We start from the raw sequence: 26,836 nt of genomic DNA on the forward strand, positions 1-26,836 counted from the left end.
AGGAACTGATTGTTGTATAAAGTACCAAAATAACCTGACAGATCACTTCCAGAACTAGCAGAGCTGACCGATCAGATCCGAAGCACAGCATTCATTGTTCCCAACTGTCAGCTATGTTATCAGTGAAGCTGAGCTAGTATTAAAATCCAAAGTGTTTACTTTTAATTAACATTATTGTGTTAGAATAAAACTTTTAAAGTAGAATAACCTTATAAAGCAAAGGAATAATAGTAGATTTGGGGAGGAGGGAAAAGGAACATAACTCTTCCTCCCCTTGTTTTGTAATTAACTCTGGTGGTTCTTAGGTCTTGTTCCATAGGATTCTGATACCCCAGAAACTTTAGTAAAATTATGTGTAAATATGTGTGCAGTGTTTCAAGTGGGTTTTGGATTAGTAGGTAGACACCACACTTATATCCAGGGTAAAATTAGATTAAATTCCCTGTTTATATAGCTACGGACACCAAAATTTATCAGGCCAAATATAGGGGCGCCTGGGTGGCTCAATCGGTTAAACGTCCGACTCCAGCTCAGGTCATGATCTCGTGGTCTGTAGGTTCGAGCCCTGCATCAGGCTCTGTGCTGACAGCTCAGAGCCTGAGCCTGCTTCAGATTCTGTGTCTCCCTCTCTCTGCTCCTCTCCTGCTTGAGCTGTGTCTCTCTCTTTCTCTCAAAATAAACATTAAAAAGAGAAAGAAGAAAGAAAGAAAGAAAATGGCCAAATATAGAAGAAACAAGTGCAGTGTATTTCAGCAAACTTTCCCTAGGTCCCTGGAGTCCCTAATGGGGCTGAGCAGCCAGTGACAATGGCCATCCAAGGTAGGATCTCCCTATGTTAATTCATATTGCATCACAGATCTTTTATACCTAGGCTGACCACTGTTTACAGAGACAATCTGGATGCCTCCTTTAAGAGGACTTTTATGAGTATTGGGCTCTCCTGACTCCATAGCCCCTCCTCACCAGAGGAGAAACCACATTTCCCTGCAATGGAATGGATTTTTCTCCTGGAAGAAGACCAGAGCCTTTATAGTGTCCCTGATGGGATTTTTTTTCCCTCAGCTTTAATGCTGTTTTGTCTAAGTGACTCCCAAATTGTTTTCTTAATTCTGACTATTCTCTTGAATGCCAGATCAATGTAATCACTGCCTTTGTGACATTTATATGTAATATGCCATTATGAACTCAATTCAGTGTGTCACAAATCAAATTCTTCATAAACGCTTCTTCTCTTCTATCTTCTAGCTTCTGATCACACACCTTGAGTTTCTTTTTGTAACTTTCCTCTTTTCCACTGAGACTGAAGAGAGTAAAACTGCTTTGACTCCTCTCGTATCCTTAACCTTTGTGGCTAATCAGTCATGAATCTTGTTGTGCAGTATTGCTCTCATCTGCCTCCGCTTGTCCATTTCCACTATTTCCATCCCTTCACTACTTCTTTCCTCAACCATCAACTCCCATTTTACTTCCCAACTGGTTTTCATGTGTCTGCACTCTCCTCCTTCCATCTCTCTTTCACCACTATTGCTAGATCAGTTTTATCAAAACACTGATTTAGTTGTATTATTCCCTTACCCAAAAACCTTTTGCAGTTTCCCATTCCTGCCCTAAAAGTAGCTCCTTTTCTGGTCACGACCCACTTTTTTAGCCTCATCTCTTATTCTCCTCTACAAACACCTGCTGCAGCCAGAGCTGACTCACTGGCTCTGGCCTCCTTTGCTGCTTTTTTTCCTCTGCTTTTTCTCCTCCTCTAAAATGTACACTTGTCTCCAAACCCTTTTCAGACTTTTCCTGACCTCTCTAGTCTGCATTTATCTTTTCCTTCTTTTGAACTTGTAGCATTTCTGAACCCTGCCACACACTTGTCGTTGACCCTGTACTGTGTTCTCATTCTAGTGCTTGGTTTCTCACATCAGTATCTGTTATCTCTTCACTCACATTGTAAACTCTTGGAAGGGCAAGATGCCCTTCTTTGTATTCTCCACAATGCTTGGAATCCAGTAGGCATGCAGTAACTATTGTTACTTATGTATTATCACTCCAATGTTTATATTTCTTTTTTTTCAATGTTTCTATTCTTATGTAATAGCTACCATATACTTAATATATTGTTTAATCTTTACAATGATTTTGAGGGAAGAAGTATTTTATATACTTTACAGATGAGGAAATTGAGGCTCAAAGAAGTTCAGTAGCTTGCCAAAGCCACACTGTTTAAGTCATGAATCCAGGATTCAAACCCAAGTCTTTGGATTCAATTACACATGCTATTTACACTTGCTAGTAATTCTACTTCCTATTAGTTTGATGCATGTTTTTTGAGGGTGGAAGAGTGCTTAACACTTACCTTGCTATTACTTGCTTAATTAATGGTAGCAGAAAAGATGTGCAAACATGGATTAGCAGTAATTGCTAACAGGGATATGCAAACAGATGCAAACTGTACCAAGCAAACTGTGTCAGAGTTCACAGGAACTAAAATTTCCCCTTAATCTCGTTGCTTACTGGTGGAGTGACCTCATCTTCCAGTTGTCCGTTGTTCTTAGCGACTCAATATTTGTTTAGGTTGGACATGGGAGGGAAAACCACTGATGAGATGTACAAGACAACGTCATTTGAGCTTATGAGTATTCCCAGGGATATCCCCAAGATGTCTGCCTGTGTATTCTTGCCTCTCCCATTTACTGTTTCAGTCTTTCATCTTTTGGATTTCTTTCAGAGTGAAAATCACTTCCCAGTTCCTTCTGCCTTCCATGTAGACAGCTTCAGTGGGCTACTTTTACTACTGTGGTGCACAGGGATTTACTGTCTGCTTCTTTTACCTTAGTCAGATTTTGTATTGTTTACTCAGGCACTAGGAAATCCCAGGAATTTAAAATTTTCCCTTCTCTCTTCTCCCTTTTCTAGTCTGATTTTTTTTTTCACTGAAAGAGGACAAAAAGACAGCCCAAACCATTTTCTTTTTTAATTAGCAATAAAAATGAGTGTAGATGATAGTAGATTCATTCAGCTTTACTGCTAATGAGAAGACTTTAAACTTTGATGGCTTTTGCAGATACAATGTTGTTTCTGCTTTATAAAGAAAAGAATAGCTTATTGAGCTCAATAAAGTAATGAGTTAAGTAGGAGTCAGAAATAGAGGTTCTGTATCTTTTACGTAGTCATTAACTTTTTTTTTTTTTTTTTTTTCTGTATCCTCATTTTTCTAAGAGGGTTGTTTGGAGGACAGAATCAGAAGATATATTCAATTGTAAAGCATAAAGTAGTTTTCAAGGATGCACGACAGGCAATCCCAGGGGAGAACATTTGGTTTATAAATTATCTTTACTTGTGTACGGCAAAGGCAGTGGATCTCGTCTTAGACCAAAGCCCTTCTGAAGGGGGTGGGCTGAACAGTTTCTTTGGCCCCTGAATCAGAACACCTGGGGGAAAAAATGAAGTGTAGACATGCTTTCCTCACACATCTGGAGGCAGGTTATTGATACTTATAGGGATCCATCTATTTTACCACGATGTTAAGATAGGAGCAGGGATAGTTATTTTCCTGGTATCCTTTTTTAAAACCAAAGAGTTATATCTGGTGACAAACTATTGGTAAAACTTGTGCTACTGTTTCTATTTACCTAATGCACATGTTAGAGGCTTGTGTAGCGTAGACTTTTTGTAGTCAAATCACTTAATTTTATTGAGTCCTTACAATAGCTCTTTAAAGTAGGTACGTAGCTCTACTTTATACCAGAGGAATCTTGAGGTCCAGAAAAGTCCAGTGACTTGACCAAAGTCATATAAGCTAATGGGTGGCCCAGCAGAGAAGATGCAAACCCAGATCGGCTCCTTTAGTACCCCCACAGCTCCTCTGAGGGTTTGTACTTGTTCCTGGGAGGGATAATAATAATAATACAGTGTCCAAGGTTATTGTTAAAGGAAACATTTTGAATTTGATCATTTTTTAGGGTAGACAATGAAAAATCAGTAATGATTCTTAAAAAGAGCCTTGGGCAGCCCTCTGTAATTGCTTTTCTCTGGGAATTCTTCTTGAGGGCTTCAAGTTCTGTCTATATATAGTGCTAATTTTCTTTAAGACTTTTCCTTGTTTGAAAAGTGTTTATTTTCTGATTTTTTTTTCTGGGAAAGTTCTCAATGAGCTTTAGCTGTGCAATATTTAAATTTTGTATGTTTTGGGATCATCCATTGAAGGGACTTAAATTTTCTGTTTGCTTCCCAGGAAGGAGGGAAGTTAGTTAGGTACAGTGTTGGTGCTCTAGAGCTGGTTCCTGGTTGGTTGTGAAGTAGAGGGGATTTCCAGGATGTGTAAGCATGGATGAACTCCTTTAACTAAAGCAGAATTAAAAAAAAAAGTGATTTAACCAGCATTTCTGGGAGCCAGGTTTGTCATGTTCCCTCGTCTGATTTTTTCCTTTCTAATTTGGGAGTCTGCAATTAAAAATGGGATTGCCTTTTTGGGGGCGCCTGGGTGGCTTAGTTTGGTTGAGTGTCTGACTTCGGCTCAGTTCATGATCTCATGGTTTATGGGTTTGAGCCCCACATTGGGCTTTGTGCTGACAGTGTAGAGCCTGCTTCGGATTCTCTCTCTCCCTCTCTCTCTCTGCCCCTCCCCTGCTTGCGTGCGTGCACTCTCTCAAAAATAAACATTAAAATAAATTTTTAAAATTATTTTTAATGTATTGCCTTTTTGTCTTTCTGTTAGCTGGTCTTAAAAAAATTTTTTTAAGGTTTATTTTTGAGAGAGAGAGAGAGAGAGAGAGAGAGAGAGAGACAGAGTGCGAATGGGGGAGAGGCAGAAAGAAGGAGACACAGAATCTGGAGCAGGTTCCAGGCTCTGAGCTGTTAGCACAGAGCACAACATGAGGCTCAAACTCATGAACTGTGAGATCATGACCTTAGCCGAAGTCAGACCCTTAACTAACTGAGCACCCCAGGCTCCCCTTAGCTGTCTTTATAACTCAGTCAGGGTATGATATGAACAGAAAGGAGAGTGGGATTATAAAGAATACAGCTTTTTATTCTACCTAGAAGTTTAATTTATTTATTTGTTTATTTTATTTTAGAGAGAGAGGGAGAGGGGCAGAGGGAAAGAGAAAGAGAATCTTAAGCAGGCTCCACGCTCAGCACAGAAGCCCGTCATAGGGCTCTATCCTCTACCCTGGATCATGACCTGAGCCAAAATCATGAGTTGCATGCTTAACTGGGTCTGCCACCCAGGCACCCTTAGGAAGTTTAATTTTTAAACTATTTTTACCCGAATCAGATCTGTTTCCCCAAAGCCCATGCAAGATTTAAGAAATAACTTTAAGGGGTGCCTGGGTGGCTCAGTCAATTGGGAGTCCAACTCTTAGTTTCAGCTCAGGTTATGATGTCGTGGTTCGTGGTTTTGAGACCTGCATTGGTCTCCATGCTGTCAGTGAGGAGCCTGCTTGGGATTCTCTCTCTCTCTCTCTCTCTCTCTCTCTCTCTCTCTCTCCCCCTCCTGTGCTTGCTCTCTCTGTATGTCTCTCAAAAACAAATAATACAAATTTTAAAAATTTTAAAAAAGAAAAATGACTTTAAGCTTGTGAGTATGTACCATTCTGGTCTGGGATATTTAGTAGAAAAATCTATGTGAAAATACACTTACCTGCTAGAGAACACTTGTCTTCAACTCTGAATTCTAGATAGTTGAGAATTTTTTTAGGGAAATTTCCAGTCCTTTTTGCAGTTAATATTAGGCTATCATTGTGTTTCAAGGCAAAAGATAGATTATCTTCTTCCCCCCACTCCTCTTCCTTTTCTTCCTCTCTTCTTTTTCTAGCTGTATAGTTTTGCATTGTATAGGATTGTAATGGAACGCAAGGGGTTTACCACTTGGAGGGCAATCAATTAAACACAACCCAGGTAAATATTGAAAGCAAAGAAAAAGAACTTTTATTACTTGTTACAAGTAAGGAGACAAGGAGATAGCTCCCAAAGCCTGCCTGCCTCTGGGATTAGTACAGAAAGTTTTTATTCAGTGTGTTAGGGGGTGGGGCAGAGAGTTTGCAGACAGCTTTTGTTCAGTTGCACATGCCTAGCATGGCAACTGCTAGTGCGTACATTGTATGTTCAAACAATGGCAGAAAACTCTGCTCATAGCAAGAGATGTTAGTATTATAAGAAGCTAAAGGTAACTTCACGTCAGCTCCCGGGCCTCCTGCACAGCTCCTTAACTCGAATCCAGCTCAAACTGGCTCATGTAAAAGGGCTGTCAGGCAAGACACAACTAGCAAGGGCTATCAAGTGAAACACCTAATTAGTGTCTCTTTGGCTGGAACTGTTGATTCTGCAAAACAAAATACATTCCTTCCCTACTTTTGTCCCTTCTCCTTCTCCTTTCTGTTTGATAGCTTTCAGCCCTCTTATTTGAATAACTTCCCTTTGTATCCTAGCTAACAGAATGACCATAATTTACTTATTAAAGGATATTTAGGTTGTCTAAATTAAATCTTACTATTGCAAAAATGCCACAGTGAATCACCTTACACATTTGCAATTTCTCACATATTCCAAGATACCGTAACATAGATTACTGCAAGTTGAATTGCTAGGGCAATGGAAAAAATCAATTTTGATTGGCCTCCATAGAAATTTATCGGTATATATATATACATACTGATCAGCAAAGTATGAGAATTTTTGTTTCTCCACACTTTTGTGTTCCAGTGTGTCATCAAACATTTTGATTTTTGCCTATCTGAAGTAAAAAAGGGAATCTCAGTATAGGATTAATTTACATTTTTCTTTTTTTTTTTTTTTTTAATTTTTTTTTTTTTCAACGTTTATTTATTTTTGGGACAGAGAGAGACAGAGCATGAACGGGGAGGGGCAGAGAGAGAGGGAGACACAGAATCGGAACACGGCTCCAGGCTCTGAGCCATCAACCCAGAGCCTGACCGCGGGGCTCGAACTCCCGGAGGACCGCGAGATCGTGACCTGGCTGAAGTCGGACGCTTAACCGACTGCGCCACCCAGGCGCCCCTCTTTTTTTTTTTTTTAATTTCTTTAATGTTTATTTTTGAGAAACAGAGCATAAGCAGGGGAGGGCACAGAGAGAGAGGGAGAACACGGAATCTGAAGCAGGCTCCAGGCTCTGAGCAGTCAGCACAGAGGCCGATGCAGGCTTGAACGCACGAACCGCGAGATCATTGACCTGAGCCGAAGTCGGACGCTTAACCAACTGAGCCACCTACGTGCCCCTACATTTTCTTAATGATAAGTAAGCATTTTTTCATAGGTTTTAAAACCACTTGTATTTCTTTCTGCAAACTGCTTGCTTCTGTCTTGCTAGATTTTGAGTTACTGAGAGTTTTATAGATTTTTAGGAGCTTTTTATCTGAAAAAATTATGATTTGAATTTTTGAGACTTTCTTGTTTTCTTTCTTTCTTTCTTTTTTGTTTTTTTTTTCTTCTTCTTTCTTTCTTTCGTTCTTTCCTTGCTTTCTTTCTTTTTCTTTCTTCTTGCTTTCTTTCCTTTCCTTCTCTTACGTGTTTCTTCCCATGCAAAATTTTGAATAGTAAAATTTGTCAAACTTTCTCTATGGCTTTTGGGCTTTAATATTTTTTAGGAAGACCTTTTCCGTTACAAGATTATTTAAAAAATGACAAAGCAACAACCAAAAAAAAATCCTCCTTTTGTTTCCCCCACTGCTTTGTTTTCCCTCACATTTTTGATGCATTTGGAGTTTTTATGGTGTAGATGTAGTATAGTTCCAACTGACTTTTTTTGCACCAGCTAATTGCCTAGTTGTGTCAACACCATTTTATAACAACCTATCTTTTCCTCTAGTAGGTTGGTATCCCACTTTTAACATATATCAAATTCCTCATATATTTGGGTCGGGGTCTTGGACTTTCTATTCTAACTCATTAATCTGTGTACCTGACCATACTGTTTTGATTATTGGTAGTTTTTATATATATCTTAATATAGTAGAATTAATCCTTAGAGTTCTGACCCTTATTTTAATAAACTTTCAAGGGACAAATAGTACAGGGCTTATGATAAAATGTATTAATAATGTTCCCTTGGACAAAATCGTGTTTTGTATGTATGACAGAGTCTCATTACTTTTAATTTTTTTGGCTACAATTCAAGCACAAAACTATATTTTATGTAACAACCAATGTTACAAGTGAAAAAAATTTACATACAAAAAATTATGTCCTCTTGGTACAGTGTTGTATCTAATTGTATACTTTCCCCCCACAAATGCTGGTTGCAACCTATGAAACTAATTCGTAACCCAGTACTGAGCTGTGACCCCGCAGTTGAAAAATACCTTATTAGAATTCTATTCAGGTGAAATCCCATTAGTCTATAGTAGTCATTTTTTTTTGGAGGGGGGGAGTAGGAGGAGGGGGGATATCTCATCCTAAATAAATAAGGAAAGACCACTTCAAAGCAAGTAGAATTTCTCAACAAAAGAACTCAGAAATACATTTGCATTTCTCTCCCATTGTTTGCAAGTACTTTATAGGAGAACATAGTAGTCTTGATTGGCATGCCTTGTATAAGAACTTAGGCCACTTTTGAATGCAAGGTGTTGCAGCCAGTCTGGAAAATAGAACTGCCCTACAATCCAGCAATGGCATTGCTGGGTATTTACCCAAAGAATAGAAAAAGCACTAACTCAAAGGGATACATGCACCCCTATGTTTATTGCAGCATTATTTACAATAGTCCTGATAGGGTAGTAGCCCAATTGTTGAGGATATGGGGAAAGGGGAACCCTCTCAACCTATTGGTGGGAATGCAAACTGGTGCAGCCAATCTTGGCAAACAGTGTGAAGTTTCCTCAGAAAGTTAAAGGTAGAATTACCCTATGACCCAACAATTGCACTGGTAGGTATTTATCCAAAAGATACAAAAATACTGATTTGAGGAGGCACATGCACCCCAATGTTTATAGCAACACTATTAACAATAGCCAATTTATGGAAAAAGCCCAAATGTCCATTGGCTGATGAGCAAATAAAGAAGATGTGAGATATATATTACTCAGTAATCAGAAAGAATGAAATCTTGCCTTTGCAACAACATGGATAGAACCCAGAGTATATTTTGCTAACCAAAATAAGATAGTCAGAGAAAGACAAGTACCATATGATTTCCCACATGTAGAATTTAAGAAACAAAACAGATGAACATAAGGGAAGAGAAAGAAAAATAAAATAAGATAAAAAACAGAGAGGAAGGCAAACCATAAGAGACTCTTAACTATAGAGAACAAACTGAGGGTTGCTGGAAGGGAGGTGGGGGGGGATGGGCTAAATGGGTGATGGGCATTAAAGAGACCACTTGTGATGAGCACTGGGTGTTATATGTAAGTGATGAGTCACTACATTCTACTCCTGAAACCAATACTACACTATATGTTAATTACTTGAATTTAAACAAAATCTTATAAGAAAATACATTTAAAAAGAAAAATTAAATAAAAAGTAGCCTGATAGACGAATGGATAAAGTTGTGGGCTGTGTGTGTGTGTGGTCTGTGTGTGTGTTGGTGTGATGGAATATTACTCAGCCATAAAAAAGAATGAATCTTGCCATTTGCAACAGCATGGATAGAACTAGAGAGTGTAATACTAAGCAAAAATAAGAGAAAGACAAATACCATATGATTTCTCTCTTATGTGGAATTAAGAAACAAAACAAATGAGCCAAGGGGGAAAAAAGAGATAGAGAGGTAAACCAAGAAACAAACTCTTAACTGTAGAGAACAAAGTGATGGGTACCAGAGGGAAGTGAGGGGGTGATGGTAAAATAGGTGATGGGGATTAAGGAGTACAGTTGTCCTGATGAGCACTGAGTGGTTTAAAATAAAAGCTTTTATTTATTTATTATTTAAAACTAAAAGAACAGCTTTTTTTGTTCTGTTTATTGACTTTTGAGAGAGAGAGAGAGAGTGCCAGTGGAGGAAGGGCAGAGAGAGAGGGACAGAGGATCATAAGCAGGCTGTGTACTCACAGCAGCAAGCCCGATGTGGGACTCGAACTGAGGACTGTGAGATCATGATCTGAGTGGAAGTCACACACCGAACCTTCTGGACTGCCCAGGCACCCCAAAATAAAAACCTTTAAGAAAAAAAAAAGTACATAGGCCGCTTTTTAAATTGGACTATTTGGGGTTTTTGCTATTGAGTTTGAGTTCTTTATATATTTTTCATATTCCCTATCATATATATATGGGCTGCAAATATTTTTCAAACTATTGCAGAAGCCTTTTAGCTTGATGTAGTCCTACTTTTTATTTTATTGCTTTGCTTTAGGTATGATTTCCAAAAAATTATTACTAAGACCCATGTGAAGGAGCTTTTTCCCTCTGTTTTCTTCTAGAAGTTTCATGGTTTCAGGTTTTACATCTAAGTCTTTAATCCAGTTTGAGTTGATTTTTGTTAGTGGTTTAAGATAGGGGTGAAGTTTCATTGTTTTAAATGAATATCCAGTTTTCCCAGCACCACTTATTGAAGAGACTATCTTTTCTCCATTGAATATTCTTGGCTCCCCTTGTTAAATTTTAGTTGACTGTATATGCTTGGACTTATTTCTAGGCTCTCCATTCTGTTCACGGGTGTATTTGTTCTTAGGCTGATATCATACTGTCTTAATTATTATAGTCTTATAGTGTAGCTTGAAATCAGGAAGTATGATGCCTTGTTCTTTGTTCTTTTTCAGTATTTCTTTGGCTACTTGGGGTCTTCGTGTTCCATATAAATTTTAGGAGTATTTTTTCTATTTCTATTTTAAAAATGCTGTTGGAATCTTGATAGGGATTGCATTGAATCTATAGATGGCTTTTTGATAGTATTGGCATTTTAACAGTATTCATTCTTCCAATTCATCAACATAGGATACTTCAGCTCGAGACTTCAGCTCGTGTCATGATCTTACAGTTAGTAATTCGAGCCTCACATCTGGCTCTGTGCTGACAGCTCAGAGCCTGGAGTCTGATTCTATGTCTCCCTCTCTCTGCCCCTCCCCCACATCCGTGCTGTCTCTCTCTCTCCTCTCTCTCTCTCTCTCTCAAAAATAAATAAACATTAAAAAAAAAGAAGTTATATGAATGGCCAATAGGTACATGAAAAGATTCTCAACATTACTAGTTATTAGGGAAATGCAAATTAAAACCACATGAGATTATCACATTACACCTGTTAGAATGGCCATCTTCAGGGAGCCTGGGTGGCTCAGTTGGTTAAGCATCTGACTCTTGATTTCAGCTCAGGTCATGATCCCAGTTGTCTTGGGATCAGGCCCCGGATTGAGGTCTGGTGCTCAGTGTGGAGCCTGCTTAAGATTCTGTCTCTCTCCCTCTGCCTACTTTGTACATGTACTCTCTCCTCTCTAAAACAAACAAAAAGAATGACCATTGTCCTGAGACAAGAGATAACAAATACTGGTGTGGATATGGGAGAAAAGGACATCCTTATGTACTGTTTGTGGGATTGTAATTTGGTACAGCCACTATGGGAAACAGTATGAAATATGGAAGTTCTTCAAAAAACTAAAAATTCTAGTTCTGGGAACATATCCAAAGGAAATGAAAATACTAACTCAAAAAGATATCTACACTGCCATCTTCTTAGCATTATTTACAATAGCAAAGACAGGGAAATGACCTAACTGTCCATCGATGGATGATGGATAAAGAAGTTACACACACACACACACACACACACACACACACACAACACACACACAGACGGGAATATTATTTAGTCATAAAAAACAAGGAAATTTACCATTATGACAATATGGATGGACCTTGAAGGCATTATGTTAAATGAAATAAGTCAGACAAGACACTGTTATGATCTCACTTACATGTGGAATCTAATTAAAAAAAAAAAAAAAGCAAAACCCCCACCGAACTCAAACAAAAAGAGATCAGACTTGTGGTTACCAGAGGCAGGAGGTCGCGAGGAGAATAGGGGAAGATGGTCAAAAGATACAAACTTCCTGTTATAAGATAAATAAGTACTCGGTATGTAATATACAGCATGATGACAGTAGCTAAACCTGCTGTAGGATATCTAGGAAAAGTTGTTTGGAAGTAGCTCTTTAGAGATCTCATCACAAGGAGAAAATTTTTTTCCTCTTATTGTACCTATATGAAATGATGTTAAGTAATCTATTGTGACAATCATTTTACAATATATGTAAAGCGAATCTTCATACTGTACACCTAAAACGTAGTACAGTGATGTGTGTCATTTATTTCTCCAATAAAATGGGAAAAAAAGAGCATAGGCCACAATTTATTAGTATGTACTGTCCAGGAAGAAGGAAAAATTATTCCGAAGCAGGTGCTGTGGGGTTCAGGCCCTTCTGAGGACTACTCCACCATCTTCAAACATAGTCATTTGGTTGTCTTCTGGTTTTTGTGGTTGCCAGCTTGATTTGGGTTTCTCTGAGCTGTTGTAGAACATATGAGAGCATGGACTTCTAGGTTTTAAATCCCAAGTCCACCACTTACTAGTTATGTGACTGGCTTAACTCTCTGTGCTTTCATTTTCCTAATCTGTTAAGTTCCTAACCACTTTTTAGGAAGGAGGAAGTTAATATATGAAAAGACGCTTAGAATTCTTGTTTTTCTCTATGTTGTGATCTGCTTGTCACATAGAAAACCCTATAAAAAGTCTTTCTGTAACTCTTATTTGACTTGGATGTATATAGGATTTTCTGCAACCTCAAAATTAAAAATTTTGTGAGAAGAGGACTAGATGAATTTTTCATTAAGTTTCCCTGAATTTCATGAAATCCTTAAAGACTTAGATTTTTTGTTTAATATTAGGAAAGATTTTTTTTAAATGATTAGTTCTCATCTTTTGTTCTTTTTAAAACAGTTTTTTAACATTTATTTGTTTTGAGAGACAGAGAGAGGCAGAGCATGAGCAGGGGAAGGGCAAAGAGAGAGAGAGGGAGACACAGAATCTGAAGCAGGCTCCAGGTTCTGAGCTGTTAACACAGAGCCCAACATGGGGCTCAAACCCATGAACTGTGAGATCATGACCTAAGCCGAAGTTGGACACTAACGGACTGAGCCACCCAGGCACCCCAGTTCTCATCTTTTTGTCTGATTTATTCCTCATTGTTGTGAGGCTTAAGTTGTCTCTGTTCTCTGTCCTTTGTATCTATAATGTTTTTTTTCTCTTAACATTTCTTTTAGTTCTTTTCCCTCTGCATTCTTGTAGAATTTCTCAAAGTTGGTTCACCAAATCCATGTTCTGGTAAATTACTCATCTAATCTTTATGGCTTTTCATGGAGATTTAAATTCTGTAGTTGCAATTCGTTTTTTCTTGCATTTCTTTTATTTTTGCCAGGTCTCTTTCTTCATAAATGCAACTGAATTGTCCTCAATAATAAATAAACACTAATAAAATATGTCCCTATCCCCTGAGTTTTTGTTGTTTCTGAACTTCTGCTTTCTGCTTTTGCTACACTACCCATTCCTTTCTGGCCATTTTACCCACTCTGGTTTCTCTAGCACCTGTGTGCCAAGGACTCCAAGATATAATAGCTCTAGCCCTCACATTCTCACCGAACCCCAAACTTCCTGTTGGGCCATCTTCCTGAATACCATCCTTTCAGTGACAGGATGAGAGTGGTAAACTATTTATTCTTGTCTGTAATGTCTATTTGATGATAGTTTAATTACATGAAATTTAAATGTCTTTCCTCAACACTTTGATGATAGTATTGCAATATCTTCTGGTCTCTATTTAGTTACTATTGAGAAGATTGCTTTGGTCCAATTTTTTTTTTAAAGTTTTTTATTTAAGTAATCCCTACACTTAATATAGGGCTCAAATTCATGACCCCAAGATGAAGAGTCCCACACTCCTCCAACTGAGCCAGGCCAGGTGCCCTATCAGTCCAATTTTTGTTCTGTATATCATCTCCATCCTCCTTGTTGCTCTTTAAAATTGTTTTCACTTCTGCTGTTTCACTATGAATATGTAGTATGAATGTATTTCTTTTTCCTGCCTGGGATTCCACTGAGCTTCTTGAATCTGATGTTCATATCTTGAATCACTTCTGAATAATTCTCAGCCCTTATATCTTCAAATATTGCCTCTCCTGAAATTCCCATTAGACATTGTGAGACCCTTTCACTCTCCTCTATGTCTCTACTCTTTCTTTCTTTCTTTTTTTTTTTTTTTTTAGTATTTATTTTGGGCAGAGCACAAGTCAGGGAGGGGCAGAGAGAGGGGAACAGGGGATCCAAAAGCAGGCTCTGAGCTGACAGGCTTACAGCAGTGAGCCTGATGTGGGAGCTCGAACTCACCGAACCTCAGATCATGACCTGAGCTGAAGTCATACACTGAACTGACTGAGACACTGAGGTGCTCCTACTCTTTCTTTCATATTATTTCATCTTGTTATATTTCTGAAATGCATTCTGGGTAACATTTTTAGATCTATCTTCTAATTCACTACTTCCTTACCTCATATGTGTCTGTTCTTCTCTCTATACATTCATTTCTGGGCTTTTCCCCTATTGTTTCAATAATTTACAGACCACAGAATTCACCATTTTAAGTGAACAGTTCAATGATTTTGAGTAAATTTATATACTTGTGTGGCTACCACCATGATTCAGCTTTAGAATACTTCTTTCACCAAAAACTTTCATCATGCCCTTTGGAGGTCAGTCCCTGCTCCTACTCCTATAACCCCAGCAACCACTGAGCTGCTGTCTGTCTCTGTAGTTTTGTCTTTACTAATAGTTGTGTATAAATAGAATCATATAATCTGTAATGTTTTTGTCTTTAACTTAAAATAATGCTTAAAAAATATTGTTTTTACAATATATTAGATTTAGTTTGAAATATAGTGTTTTTGAGTTTTTGTTACATGTCAGTTATTTTTTCATTGCTGAGTGTATTTAAGTGTGTTAATACATCAGAGTTTGTTCATTCGCCAACTGATGGACATTTGGATTTTCTCCCATCCGTTTAGTTTCAGTTAGTTATTTTAGGATGTTAATTTAGAACTTCTCTTTCAATTGTTTTCGCTTCATTTTTTTCATGGTCTCTTTCTTTTCTTACAGTTTTGATTCTTTTGTACATTTTAATTATTTTTACATATTTTATATTGTCTCTTCGGTTTCTCCATTTTTCCTTTTGCCTGAACTCTTTGGGCATTAATCCTTCGGTGTGTCAGAAGACTCCCACATGGTAGATTGTTTACTCTTGTGTTTTTAATGTTAAATTGTGAGTTTTGGTTTTAGGACTTGCTCTTTCTATGAGTGTCCCTTTGTTGCCTAGATTATTGGTATTATCTCTCTGGAGAGGTTTGGTATTTGCTTCTGCCAAGTGTCCAAGAGATGTTACTGGATCAGAACCAGGTGTGTGTGTGTGTGTGTGTGTGTGTGTGTGTGTGTGTGTGTGTGTTTTAAAGTAAGCTCTACTCCCAACATAGGGCTTGAACTCATGACCCTGAGATCAAGAGTTACATGCTCTACTGACAGAGCCTGCCAGGCGCCTCTGGATCAGAACTAGTTTTTATGTAATTTCTCAGTGGAACATTTTAAAACACATTTAAAACACAAACCTGGAGTTTCTTTTTGTTCAGGGATTTTTTTCCTCCTACTTAGATCCCTGGTAGAGATAGAAAGGGTGGTGTATTGTGTTTTGACATCAGGGTTCCCATCTGTAAAGGTTCCTCTTTTATTCGGGAATTCACTTCCAATTTCTCCCCTTCATTTGGAAGGTTTGATATATCTCCAGGTTCCATGGTGGTATCAGAAACCAGGCTCCTGTTTGCTAATACCCACTCCATTTCTTTTCTTGTCTCCTAGACAACATTAGCATCAATTTTTATCCTTACCATTCTGATTTTCAGATTTGGCTTTATCTCTGGCACTGGGATACTTTTTCTTTTTCTCTTTCTTTCTTTCTTTCTTTCTCTCTTTCAAGTTCAACCATGCATAGGTATTTTTGTTGTATTTTACACAGCCTTTTAGAAACTTCTGGCAGAAAGGGTTTGTTGGGGTTTTTTTTCATCTTTCTGGAATCAGAAAACTCAGATAAGATTGTAAGTATTTAAAAACAGAGTAGCCATAGTATAGTAGTTCTAGCTATAATTACTAAATGAAAAACATCTCCTAAAATATAACTTGTTATTAAGGGAGTGTAAGCTTTCTAAGACTATTAGTTTGTTAGATTGCAGTGACATTTTCTAGACATACAATTTCGTTTTTCTTTGGCTACAGTAAGGCAATCATTTTAGTGTTCTTTTATTTCACACTTATTTGTATCTCATGGGGGTAAAGAAGGTATGCAAAGAAATTTGTCCATTAGATGCAGAGATGGATTTTTTATTGTGGTTCCATGTTAAGAACAGTGCTTCCCACCAAAATAGCTGGTATTCCCCTGTTTTTCCATATCTGTTATGACTAAAGCCAGTTGTTTTAATACTCCCTTTCTTCTAATCTTTGGAAAATATAATGATTGTTGTAGTACATTGGATATAATTAACATGTTGAGTTCATTGTTTCTTTTATGATGTAAAGTTTTGAGTATACATTGTTGTAGTCCTGTTTCCCCTGAGTTGGGCCATTGTAGAGGAGGATGTTAACTCAATACAATAATGAGAGAGATCTGTTTTGAATTTCCTGGTGAGGTTTATATCAAGTCTCCTAAGTAAACTGCTATAAACATATGGACCATCATTTCAAAAAATTGAAGAATTTAACCTCTTCTAGGTAGAAAGGTAAAAGAGAAGTTTTAGCATCTCTTGGAATATCATTTGTTGAGAAAAATCAGTTGCTTAACCTCTTTGCCTTCTCATCCATAATGTAGGAGGAGTAATAAATAGAAGAGTCAATTTCCTATTGCCATGTATATTGTGAGAGTCATTTATAATTAGGAAGTCAGATCTGTGATGGCAGGTGCTGGAATCATCTGTGTAATGTATATGCTGTCCCATTCCTTTATTTCTTTTTTTGATGCACATATTTGGATCATTTTTGCTACTCATTTATGATTAGGTAACAACTACAAAACAATAAATATCAATTCTGCTTCTTTGTTTCAAATAAGAAATTGGATATGATACAGAATTTAAAACTTTTGATTAGCTGTTTTAGAATTGTTTACATTATTTCCTCTTTCCCATATTGTAGTAATAAATAAGAATTGAATTTTTAAAACTTAAACTCAAAACATAATACATAAAAACTTTATAGTTATTTGAACTTTCAAATTGCCTAATCATTAATCATCAAATGTTCAAAGCTTTTGGTGTTTAGTTAAGGGCCTTGGTTGTTCTTTCCTCTGCCTAAAAGGCTCTTCCCTCAGAGGAAGCATGGTTGTTGACCCCTTCACTTCATTCAAGTCTTTGTTTAAATGTTACCTGATTAGAAAGACCTTTTCCTTTCACCATATCTAAAGTAGAGAGGGGCTTGGAAGAGTTGGGCTAACACCCTGCCCTGATTAAATTTTCTTCAAGGCACTTTTCTCTACCTAAAATTAAATATCTATTTGTTAACTTGGTATTGCTTGTTTCCTCTACTAATATATAAATTTCTTTAGCTCAGTGAATTTGTTCACTATTCTGTTCTGTTCCTAGGAAGAAGAATATTATTTGGCAACATAACACATGCTCAATGAAAATCTATGACTGACCAAGTGAATGTATTATAAACTTGTGGTCTGCAGGTGGAATCTAGCCCCAAAATGTTTTTGTTTGAGCTTCTTTGTATTTTATTCTTTTTAATAGTTATTTAACAGTGTTTCAAAATGCCAGATTTTTTATTTTCCTTGAAAAATTAAATCTCCTAGCCCTGAGTATTTATTTCATGTGGCAGCAATTAGCTGGACTGAGCACTGGGCTACTCCCTTTGTAAGGGACCTACATTCTCCAGTTTGTCAGCCTTTACTTCTTTCTATAGAATCTTGGACCATGAGACTTACACTATTTGCCCTTTATCATTTTGCCTGCTCTGTTGTGTTTTCATAGACTTGGCCCATTTTACTTATTTAGGTCACCTGCCTGGTCCTTGTAGACATTTGAGCTAACAATCTCTATTGCAAGTTATGGTGTTTGTATTTCCTATGCAGTAACACCTCTTAGATTTAAGCCTAGAAGTGTAAAATGAGTAAAGATGATAGAAGTTGTGACTTTTTATTGAAGGAAATATATGTTGAATTTGTAAAGCCTATATGTCACACAAATGAATTCCTTTTAGGCCAATGAGCACACAATAAGATGCTCAACATCATTAGTCATTTGAGAAATGTACATCAAAACCGCACTGAGGTACCATTTCACATCTGAAAGTATGAGTATAATAAAAAACACATAAAATAACAAGTATCGGCGAGGCTGTCGAGAAATTGGAAGCCTTGTACATTGTAGTTGGGAATGTAAAATGGTATAGCTACTTGGAAGACAGTCTAGCAGTTCCTCAAAAAGTTAAACAGAGAGTTACTATTATTACATATGGTAGCTCATGACAGTTTCCCTCCTAGATGTATACCCAAGAGTAATGAAACGTACATCCATCTAAAATTTGTACACAGATGTTCATTGCAGCATTGTGATGGAAGTGGAAATAATCCAAATGTCCATCAACTAATGAATGGATAAATAAAATGTGGTATAATCCATACAATGGAATATTATTTGGCAATAGAAAGGAATGAAGTACTCATTTATAATACTAATGAACCTTGAAAACATTATATTGAGTGAAAGAAGTCAGTCACAAAAGACTATATATTTGTATAATTCAGTTTGCCACGTGGTAAGGTAGTGGAATGGGGATTGACTGCTGAGCATGGAGTTTCTAGTAGGAAAGACAGAACTAAAATTGGATTGTAGTAATGTTGCACAACCTGTGAATTGTATACAAGTGAAACCTTGAATTGCAGCTGACTTGTTCTGCAAGTGTTCTGCAAGACAAGAAAATATTTCTAATAAATTTTAACTTGATAAACGAACGATGTTTTGCAACATGAATAATAAGTGATGCCGAATGCGTGATCACATGATTAAAACTGAGATGGCATGATCACAACTGAGCCAATGGTTCTGGAAATTTGATTTGGTATACAAGTGCTTTGGATTACAAGCGTGTTTCTGGAAGGAATTATGCTCACAAACCAAGGTTTTACTATACTTCAAATGAGTGAATTATATGGTATATGAATTATGTATCAATAAATTTTTTTCAAAAGAACTTCTTTTGTTAGTCAAGAAACAAATGATCAAAAGATTGGTGGATTTTCATACTTTAAATCATTAGCCAATCTAATCAAGTACAATCCCAGCAGCAGCACTAGAAAGAAATAATTTAAATTTACCCTCCATTAAAACACTTAAGCTTGCAGATTTGTATAGGCCTATGCCATAGTTAATATGCTGTCTCAGTAGGTCACCTCTTTCTTTGTCATGCCTTATCAGCATGATCTGCTCAGTGGCTTTTGAGTGCAACGACATATAAACTTGTTATTTTGAAAAGTGAGCATCTTGGATACACACAGAAAGTATTACAAAGTAATAAATTGTTACTCCTCGACTGGTAATATTTAGTAAATGGAGATTTCATAATGGGGGAAAAGCCCAATCTGACATTTAAAATTTTTCTGTGTATTAGATACGAATCAGGAGGCTAAATCTCCAGATGGAATTTTACTACACATTCTGTGATTGCACAGAGGTTCCTGAGACTCACCTTTCAAACAAACCATCACGAGTATAACCTTTTCCATTCTGTGATTTTAAGGGATTTCCAAGTCTTGTTAACATAGAATATCGGAACTGGAAGGGGACTTTGTAAGTTATCTAGTACTGACTCTTGATTTTCCAAATGTCCATTTTGCCAGTCACGGTGAACTGCCTTGCTTTGTCATTACTCCTGAGGTGAATACAACATAGTACTAAGAGCAGCACCACAATGATATATTGGAAGTATAGTGGGAAATCTTTTCCATGTTAATTAGTGAAACCTGAATTTTAGAATTTAATGCACTTGTTTTGTTTCCCTTGGTTCATTCAGACAAAACAAGAAATGGTCATATTGTATGCAAACTGTTTTAATTCTCCTTGATAGTTTTATTTCCATTTATAAAAAACAGTATTCCTATTGCAACTTTATTTAGTTAGTTTTGATATTAGTTGGAACTTTCTAAACATTTTTCAGGAAATATATTTGAGCAAAGAAATTTTTAAAAAGTGTTATGCTGAGTAGAAAGGAAAGAGGTTGGTCCCATACAACTGGAGTTGGCAAGGATAGAAAAGCTAAAGAAGTCAAGTGAGAAATGAAAGCATGCATATGGATTAGTGGTTGTTTTAATTTTATTTTTAACTAATTTAGTTTAAAATTTTTTTTTCAACGTTTATTTATTTTGGGACAGAGAGAGACAGAGCATGAACGGGGGAGGGGCAGAGAGAGAGGGAGACACAGAATCGGAAACAGGCTCCAGGCTCTGAGCCATCAGCCCAGAGCCCGACGCGGGGCTCGACTCCCGGACCGCGAGATCGTGACCTGGCTGAAGTCGGACGCTTAACTGACTGTGCCACCCGGCGCCCCTAATTAATTTAGTTTTAAATGAAGCCTGGTTGACATACAACATTATAGTAGTTTCAGGTGTACAACATAGTGATTCAACATTTAAATTTTTTTTTTTTTTTTTTTTTTTTTTTTTTTTCAACGTTTTATTTATTTTTGGGACGAGAGAGACAGAGCATGAATGGGGGAGCAGAGAGAGAGGGAGACACGAATCGGAAACAGGCTCCAGGCTCTGAGCCATCAGCCAGAGCCTGCGCGGGGCTCGAACTCACGGACCGCGAGATCGTGACCTGTGAGTCGGACGCTTAACCGACTGCGCCACCCAGGCGCCCCGTGATTCAACATTTATATACATTGATGCTCACTGAGGTAAGTATAGTTATCATCTGTCACCATACAAAGTTACTACAGTATAGATTATATTTCCTATGCTGTACTTTACATCCTTATGACTTATTTTAAAACTGTAAGTTTGGGTGGCTCAGTCAGTTAAGTGTCTGACTCTTGATTTTGGCTCAGATCATGATCTCAAGGTCATTAGATCTAGCCCTGCGTCGAGATCCATGCTCAGCATGGAGCCTGCTTGGGATTCTCTCCCTCCCTCTCCCTCTGCCTCTCCCTCACTTGTGCATGCTCTCTCTCCCTCTTTCTCAAAAAAAGATTTAAAAGAAGAATAATAATAAAACACCATACTGTCGTTCACATTTTGCATTTCCTCTAATTTCTGCCTGCTTTTGGTCATTGTCTAGTATCTTCAAATAGTTGGTTTTTATGTAAAATTTATATTATCTCATAGTCCAGGACAGACTATTCCATCATTACCAGAAATGGAGCTCCTTCTCCTCCTTTTCTTCCTTCCATAGCACTCATCACATTTGACATTTAATATAATTTATTAACTTATGTGTTTATTTTATGTCTCCTTCCACTAAAATGCAGGTTCCACTAAGTTAGAGTTTTATCTGTCTGGTAACTGCTGGGCACACAGTAGATGCCCCACAAATATTTGTTGAATAACCCAACTCTTCAAAATAGCCAGAAGTAAATAAAAACCTCTTGATGACCAAAGAGCTATTGTAGAGCCTTGTTCTTTCAACACAGTTGCACTAGTAGACTGACATATCTGAGGTTTACTTCTCCTTGGCATACAGAACAGGATATAGAGATTTTGACATTTCATTCTCATCATAACTACCATGTAAGTCAGTTTAGTAGGCAATAGCTAGGTGCAGATCGAATGAAATAGCATGTGAAAGTACTCTAGGAAGTGTACAGTGCTATGAGATTATAAGGTATATCAGTTAATTACATGTGGTTGCATTTATTAGTCTGGTCTTTTTGGATTTCATTTTGAAAGTATCTTTGTGTGCATTTAAAAAATTTTTTTTAATGTTTATTTTTTTATTTTTGAGAGAGAGAGAGCAGGGGAGCGGTCAGAGAGAGAGAGAGAGAGAGACAGAATCTGAACCAGCCTCCAGGCTCTGAGCTGTCAGCACAGAGGCCGATGCGGGGCTTGAACCCACAAACTGTGAGATCATGACCAGACCCTGAAGTCGGGTGATTAACTGAGCTACCCAGGTGCCCCTTTTTGTGTGTATTTTTAAGGGATGAATATATTTACTTATCAGAACAATAATAAAAGTCATAACAGTGTGTTTATGATAAAGCCCTTGCTAAGTTTTATTGTTTTATCTGGCTTTTCTTTTTTAGGAACTTGAGAGATTTCAGAACTTTGTAAAATGCTGTCCTCCTTTTGATATTGTCATTGATGGGCTCAATGTTGCCAAAACATTTCCTAAAGCTCGTGAATCTCAAGTTGTAAGTACAAGTTTTATTTTGTTATTCCAAATCTCTAGAAATATTTACTGTACTTATTTGTGATCTTCCTTGGATGTGTTAACTCCCCATTTTTCCTTCCTCTAAAAATAAGTTCCTAAAGGTGTCACAGTAACCAACCACTTATCTAAGATTCACTGTTTTCATCTCTGGCAAGAAAGTGACTCTTATAGGCTGGCCACGAGTGATTAAAAAGCCATGTAGTAGAGGGCCATTTCAGCCCTTTTTCTTTCTTTCTTTCTTTCTTTCTTTCTTTCTTTCTTTCTTTCTTTCTTTCTTTCTTTCTTTCTTTCTTTTTTTATTTTTTTAATGTTTATTTTTGAGAGAGAGAGAAAGAAAGGGAGAGAGCACAAGTAGGGGAGGGGCTGAGAGAGAGGAAGACACAGCAGGCTCCAGGCTCCCAAGTTGCCAGCACAGAGCCCAAGGTGGGACTCGAACTCATGAACTGCAAGATCATGACCTGAGCCGAAGTCGGACACTTAACCAACTGCACCACCCAAGTGCCCTCAGCTTTTTTACTTATATAACCTTTAACTAACCTTTTTCTTTTTTTTTCAACGTTTTTTTATTTATTTTGGGACAGAGAGAGACAGAGCATGAACGGGGGAGGGGCAGAGAGAGAGGGAGACGCAGAATCGGAAACAGGCTCCAGGCTCCGAGCCATCAGCCCAGAGCCCGACGCGGGGCTCGAACTCACGGACCGCGAGATCGTGACCTGGCTGAAGTCGGACGCTTAACCGACTGCGCCACCCAGGCGCCCCTTAACTAACCTTTTTCTACATCTCTACTCTTTCTTTGGGGTTACTCTGTCATTTCCCTGTGAGTCACATTCCTCTATTTGAAAATTTTCAACATAAACTAAGAGATGTTAATATACCCATACTTGTTTTTTCCAAACATAGTATGTTCATAAATGAATCTAACCAGCTCTTTTTTTTGTAAAGTAATCATTTGTTCTATAAGTTTATAAGTGTCCTGTAGTTTCTAATAGGAATATCATGATTTTTAATAGCAGTTATATAAAATTTTACATATAATTTATAGCAGTTTTTATACTCTATAGCAATTATTTTAATCCTCATTTTTATAGATTAGAATACTAGAAAAGTGAAGCCAATTTTGTATAGTAAATCTGTAGAAAGCAGTCATAACATCAGAATTAAATTGTAGACAGCTCCTGGATTTCAAGCTTAGCTTGTGGTTCGTACTGCTGGGCAATCTATGGCGATTCATCTGTAGTTAATCTGTGTTATTTCTTAAAATTACTGCCAATTTAAAAGCTTTTTCTCAGAGATGCGACTAGTCCCCGTTGGCCATTTATACTCAGAAAAGCTTACAAGTACAAGGCGAGGTTGATTTACAGAAATTTCTTTATATGTCTATCCTTTATGCCTACATTTTATGGTCAAATATTATGTACTTTTCAATCCTTTATTTTTAAAAAACACAAAAGCAAGTTGAAAATATTTTTGTCCTTTAGGTACTTGAAGGGTTATTTGAGGCAGCAATATTGAAAAGGGCAAAGCCAGAAAATGAAGCATAAAATTACTATCACTAGTACATGGTGGAGCTCAAAATCAGAAGTTCCTCAGCTAATCTGTGTAAAGTTTTGTATTTGTTTACCTTTTATTTGACATTCAGCTTCACACAAAGCAGTAAAAATTGGCTTGCCAGAAATATATAGCCCAAATTGGGTGAACATTTTTGGGGAAAGTAACACGTTGAAAATGCTGTAGTGGATACATCCCCTAGTATTATAGGAGATTTTTTTTTAATTTTTTTTTAACATTTATTTATTTTTGAGACAGAGACAGAGCATGCACAGGGGAGAGGCAGAGAGAGAGGGAGACACAGAATCTGAAACAGGCTCCAGGCTCTGAGCTGTCAGCACAGAGCCCGACGTGGGGCTCGAACTCACGGACCACGAGATCATGACCTGAGCCGAAGTTGGACGCTTAACCAACCGAGCCACCCAGGTGCCCCTATAGGAGAAAATTTTTTACATTTGGAAAGATCTTAGCAGATTTTGGCAAACCAAGAGGCAAAGAACAAAGATTAACCTATGAAATCATAGGCAGCTGCCACCACTTTTAGCTTTCACTCTTAAAATAATTTAATGTTAACAACACTTTATGTGGACAGGTAACTGTTATTACTCAGCTCGTAAAAGCACCCTTATCTTGTAGCAGTACATTGGTATTATATTTGGGAAACTGCAGCTCAGAGGCTCTCAGCTTAGAGATGCAACCTGAATAAGGAAAAAGGAAAAAATTTCCTTCTCAAGTTTTTTGTCAAATCTCCGAATCTAGAGATTTATATTTAAAAAAATACAGATATATCATATTTCTCATAGGCCTCTCCCCCCCCCCTTTTTTTTATATCTATTGTCAGACCCTCTTGTGGCTTAGTTTTATTCTTTAACACTTTGTAGGTTGTCAGAACTAGCTTCCCAGTTTTTCTGTTAATCTTGTAAATAGAATTTTAGCTTAGAAGTTAAGAATAAGGATTCCGGAGTCAGACTTTTTGAATTCTAGTCCTGGTTCTTCCACTTTCAGTAGCTTTCATGGTTTGAACAAATTACTTAACCTCTCTGTGCCTTAGTTTCCCAGTGTGTAAAATGGAGATAATAATAGTACCTATCTCACAAAGATGTTATAAAGAATAAATGAGTTAATATATGTAAGCATGTGGCACATTGTAAGTATCTAATAGGTGTAACTATTATTCTGATTACTATTCAGATTGATTTCCTATCTGGAACCGTAATTCTTGCTTTCAGTAGACCCTTATTTGGCAGTTTTTTTCCGTCGTATCATCTATGTAAATAGAATTAAAATACAAAATTCTGCCTTAGTATTAGACTGAATCTAGGTCAGGTATTCAAATAATAATTGAGAATTGAAGGCAGTACTACAAAAAACTTAAGAAAAATTTTAAATGCAATGATGTTTTTAAAAATGTTTTTACGTTTATTTTTGAGAGAGAGAGAGCGAGAGCAAGTGGGGGAAGGGCAGAGAGAGGGAGACAGAGGATCCAAAGCGGGCTCTGTGCTGAAAGCAGATACCCCAATGCGGGGCTGGAACTCAAGAACCACAAGATCATGACCTGAGCCTAAGTTAGATGCTTAACCTACTGAGCCACCCAGGCGCCCCTAATGTGATGATTTTAAGAAATTTTAGTTTCCTCTGATTATAAAAGTAATGCATGTAGAAAATTTGGAAATTACAGTAAATAAAATTATATATAGCCCTATCATTCAACAATAATCATTGTCAGTGTTTTATTTCCTTGCAGTGTTTTTCCATTTTCTTACCTAATTGAGCTTCAACTGTGTAATGACTATATATCTGCATTTTAATTCACAGTTGTTGAAAGCTCTCAATAAAAACGAAATTCTAAAAGGTATAGAACTACCCATTTAAGGGGCGCCTCGGTGGCGCAGTCGGTTAAGCGTCCGACTTCAGCCAGGTCACGATCTCGCGGTCCGTGAGTTCGAGCCCCGCGTCAGGCTCTGGGCTGATGGCTCAGAGCCTGGAGCCTGTTTCCGATTCTGTGTCTCCCTCTCTCTCTGCCCCTCCCCCGTTCATGCTCTGTCTCTCTCTGTCCCAAAAATAAATAAACGTTGAAAAAAAAAACATTAAAAAAAAAAATATGTTGAATCTAGAATTTGGGGCGCCTGGGTGGCGCAGTCGGTTAAGCGTCCGACTTCAGCCAGGTCACGATCTCGCGCTCCGTGAGTTCGAGCCCCGCGTCGGGCTCTGGGCTGATGGCTCAGAGCCTGGAGCCTGTTTCCGATTCTGTGTCTCCCTCTCTCTCTGCCCCTCCCCCGTTCATGCTCTGTCTCTCTCTGTCCCAAAAATAAATAAACATTGAAAAAAAAAAAATTAAAAAAAAAAAAAAAAGAACTACCCATTTAAAAATATTTGAGGGGTGTCTTGGTGGCTCAGTTGGTTAAGCATCTAACTCTTGATTTTGGCTCAGGTCATGATTTCGCAGTTCTTGAGATCAAGCCCTGCTTCGGGCTCTGCACTGACAGCACAGAGAAACTGCTTGGGATTCTCTCTCTCCCTTTCTGTCTGCCCCTCCCTCGCTCATGTACATACTTTCTCAAAACTCTCAAATAAATAAACTTAAATAAACAGTTAAAAAAATAAAATATTTGAGATGGAAGCACCTTAAAAGAGCACATAAAAAGGGGTACCTGGGTGGCTCAGTCTGTTAAGCCTCTGACTCTTGATTTTGGCTCAGGTCATGATCTCCAGAGAACTCTTAATGACATTGAAGAATTACCTTCCTGAATGGCACCCCCAAGGCATGGGTATAAGATTAAATGACCTTTTAAGGTAATGACCCTTTAGAAAGTTTAATCTTGATTCAGAGGCCAAATCTAGACAAGCAAGTCATTTTGGAGAAAATAAAATAGCTGAATCCAGCTAGCAAACTGAA

General features: G+C 37.6%; 1 protein-coding gene across 2 annotated transcripts in view; it reads left to right on the top strand.

Moving 5' to 3' along the window:
- Positions 1–26,836, top strand: part of LOC115516370 (protein only RNase P catalytic subunit) — a 134,268-nt gene that overhangs the window by 29,258 nt on the left and 78,174 nt on the right. For both annotated transcript variants that reach the window (XM_030318943.1, XM_030318942.1), the window contains exon 5: positions 22,265–22,372. In XM_030318943.1, the coding sequence (XP_030174803.1) occupies positions 22,265–22,372 (108 nt within the window). The remainder of the gene's footprint in view (positions 1–22,264; positions 22,373–26,836) is intronic.

The sequence above is a fragment of the Lynx canadensis genome, chromosome B3 (genome assembly GCF_007474595.2).
Source record: "Lynx canadensis isolate LIC74 chromosome B3, mLynCan4.pri.v2, whole genome shotgun sequence".
NCBI classification, from domain to species: Eukaryota; Metazoa; Chordata; class Mammalia; order Carnivora; family Felidae; genus Lynx; species Lynx canadensis.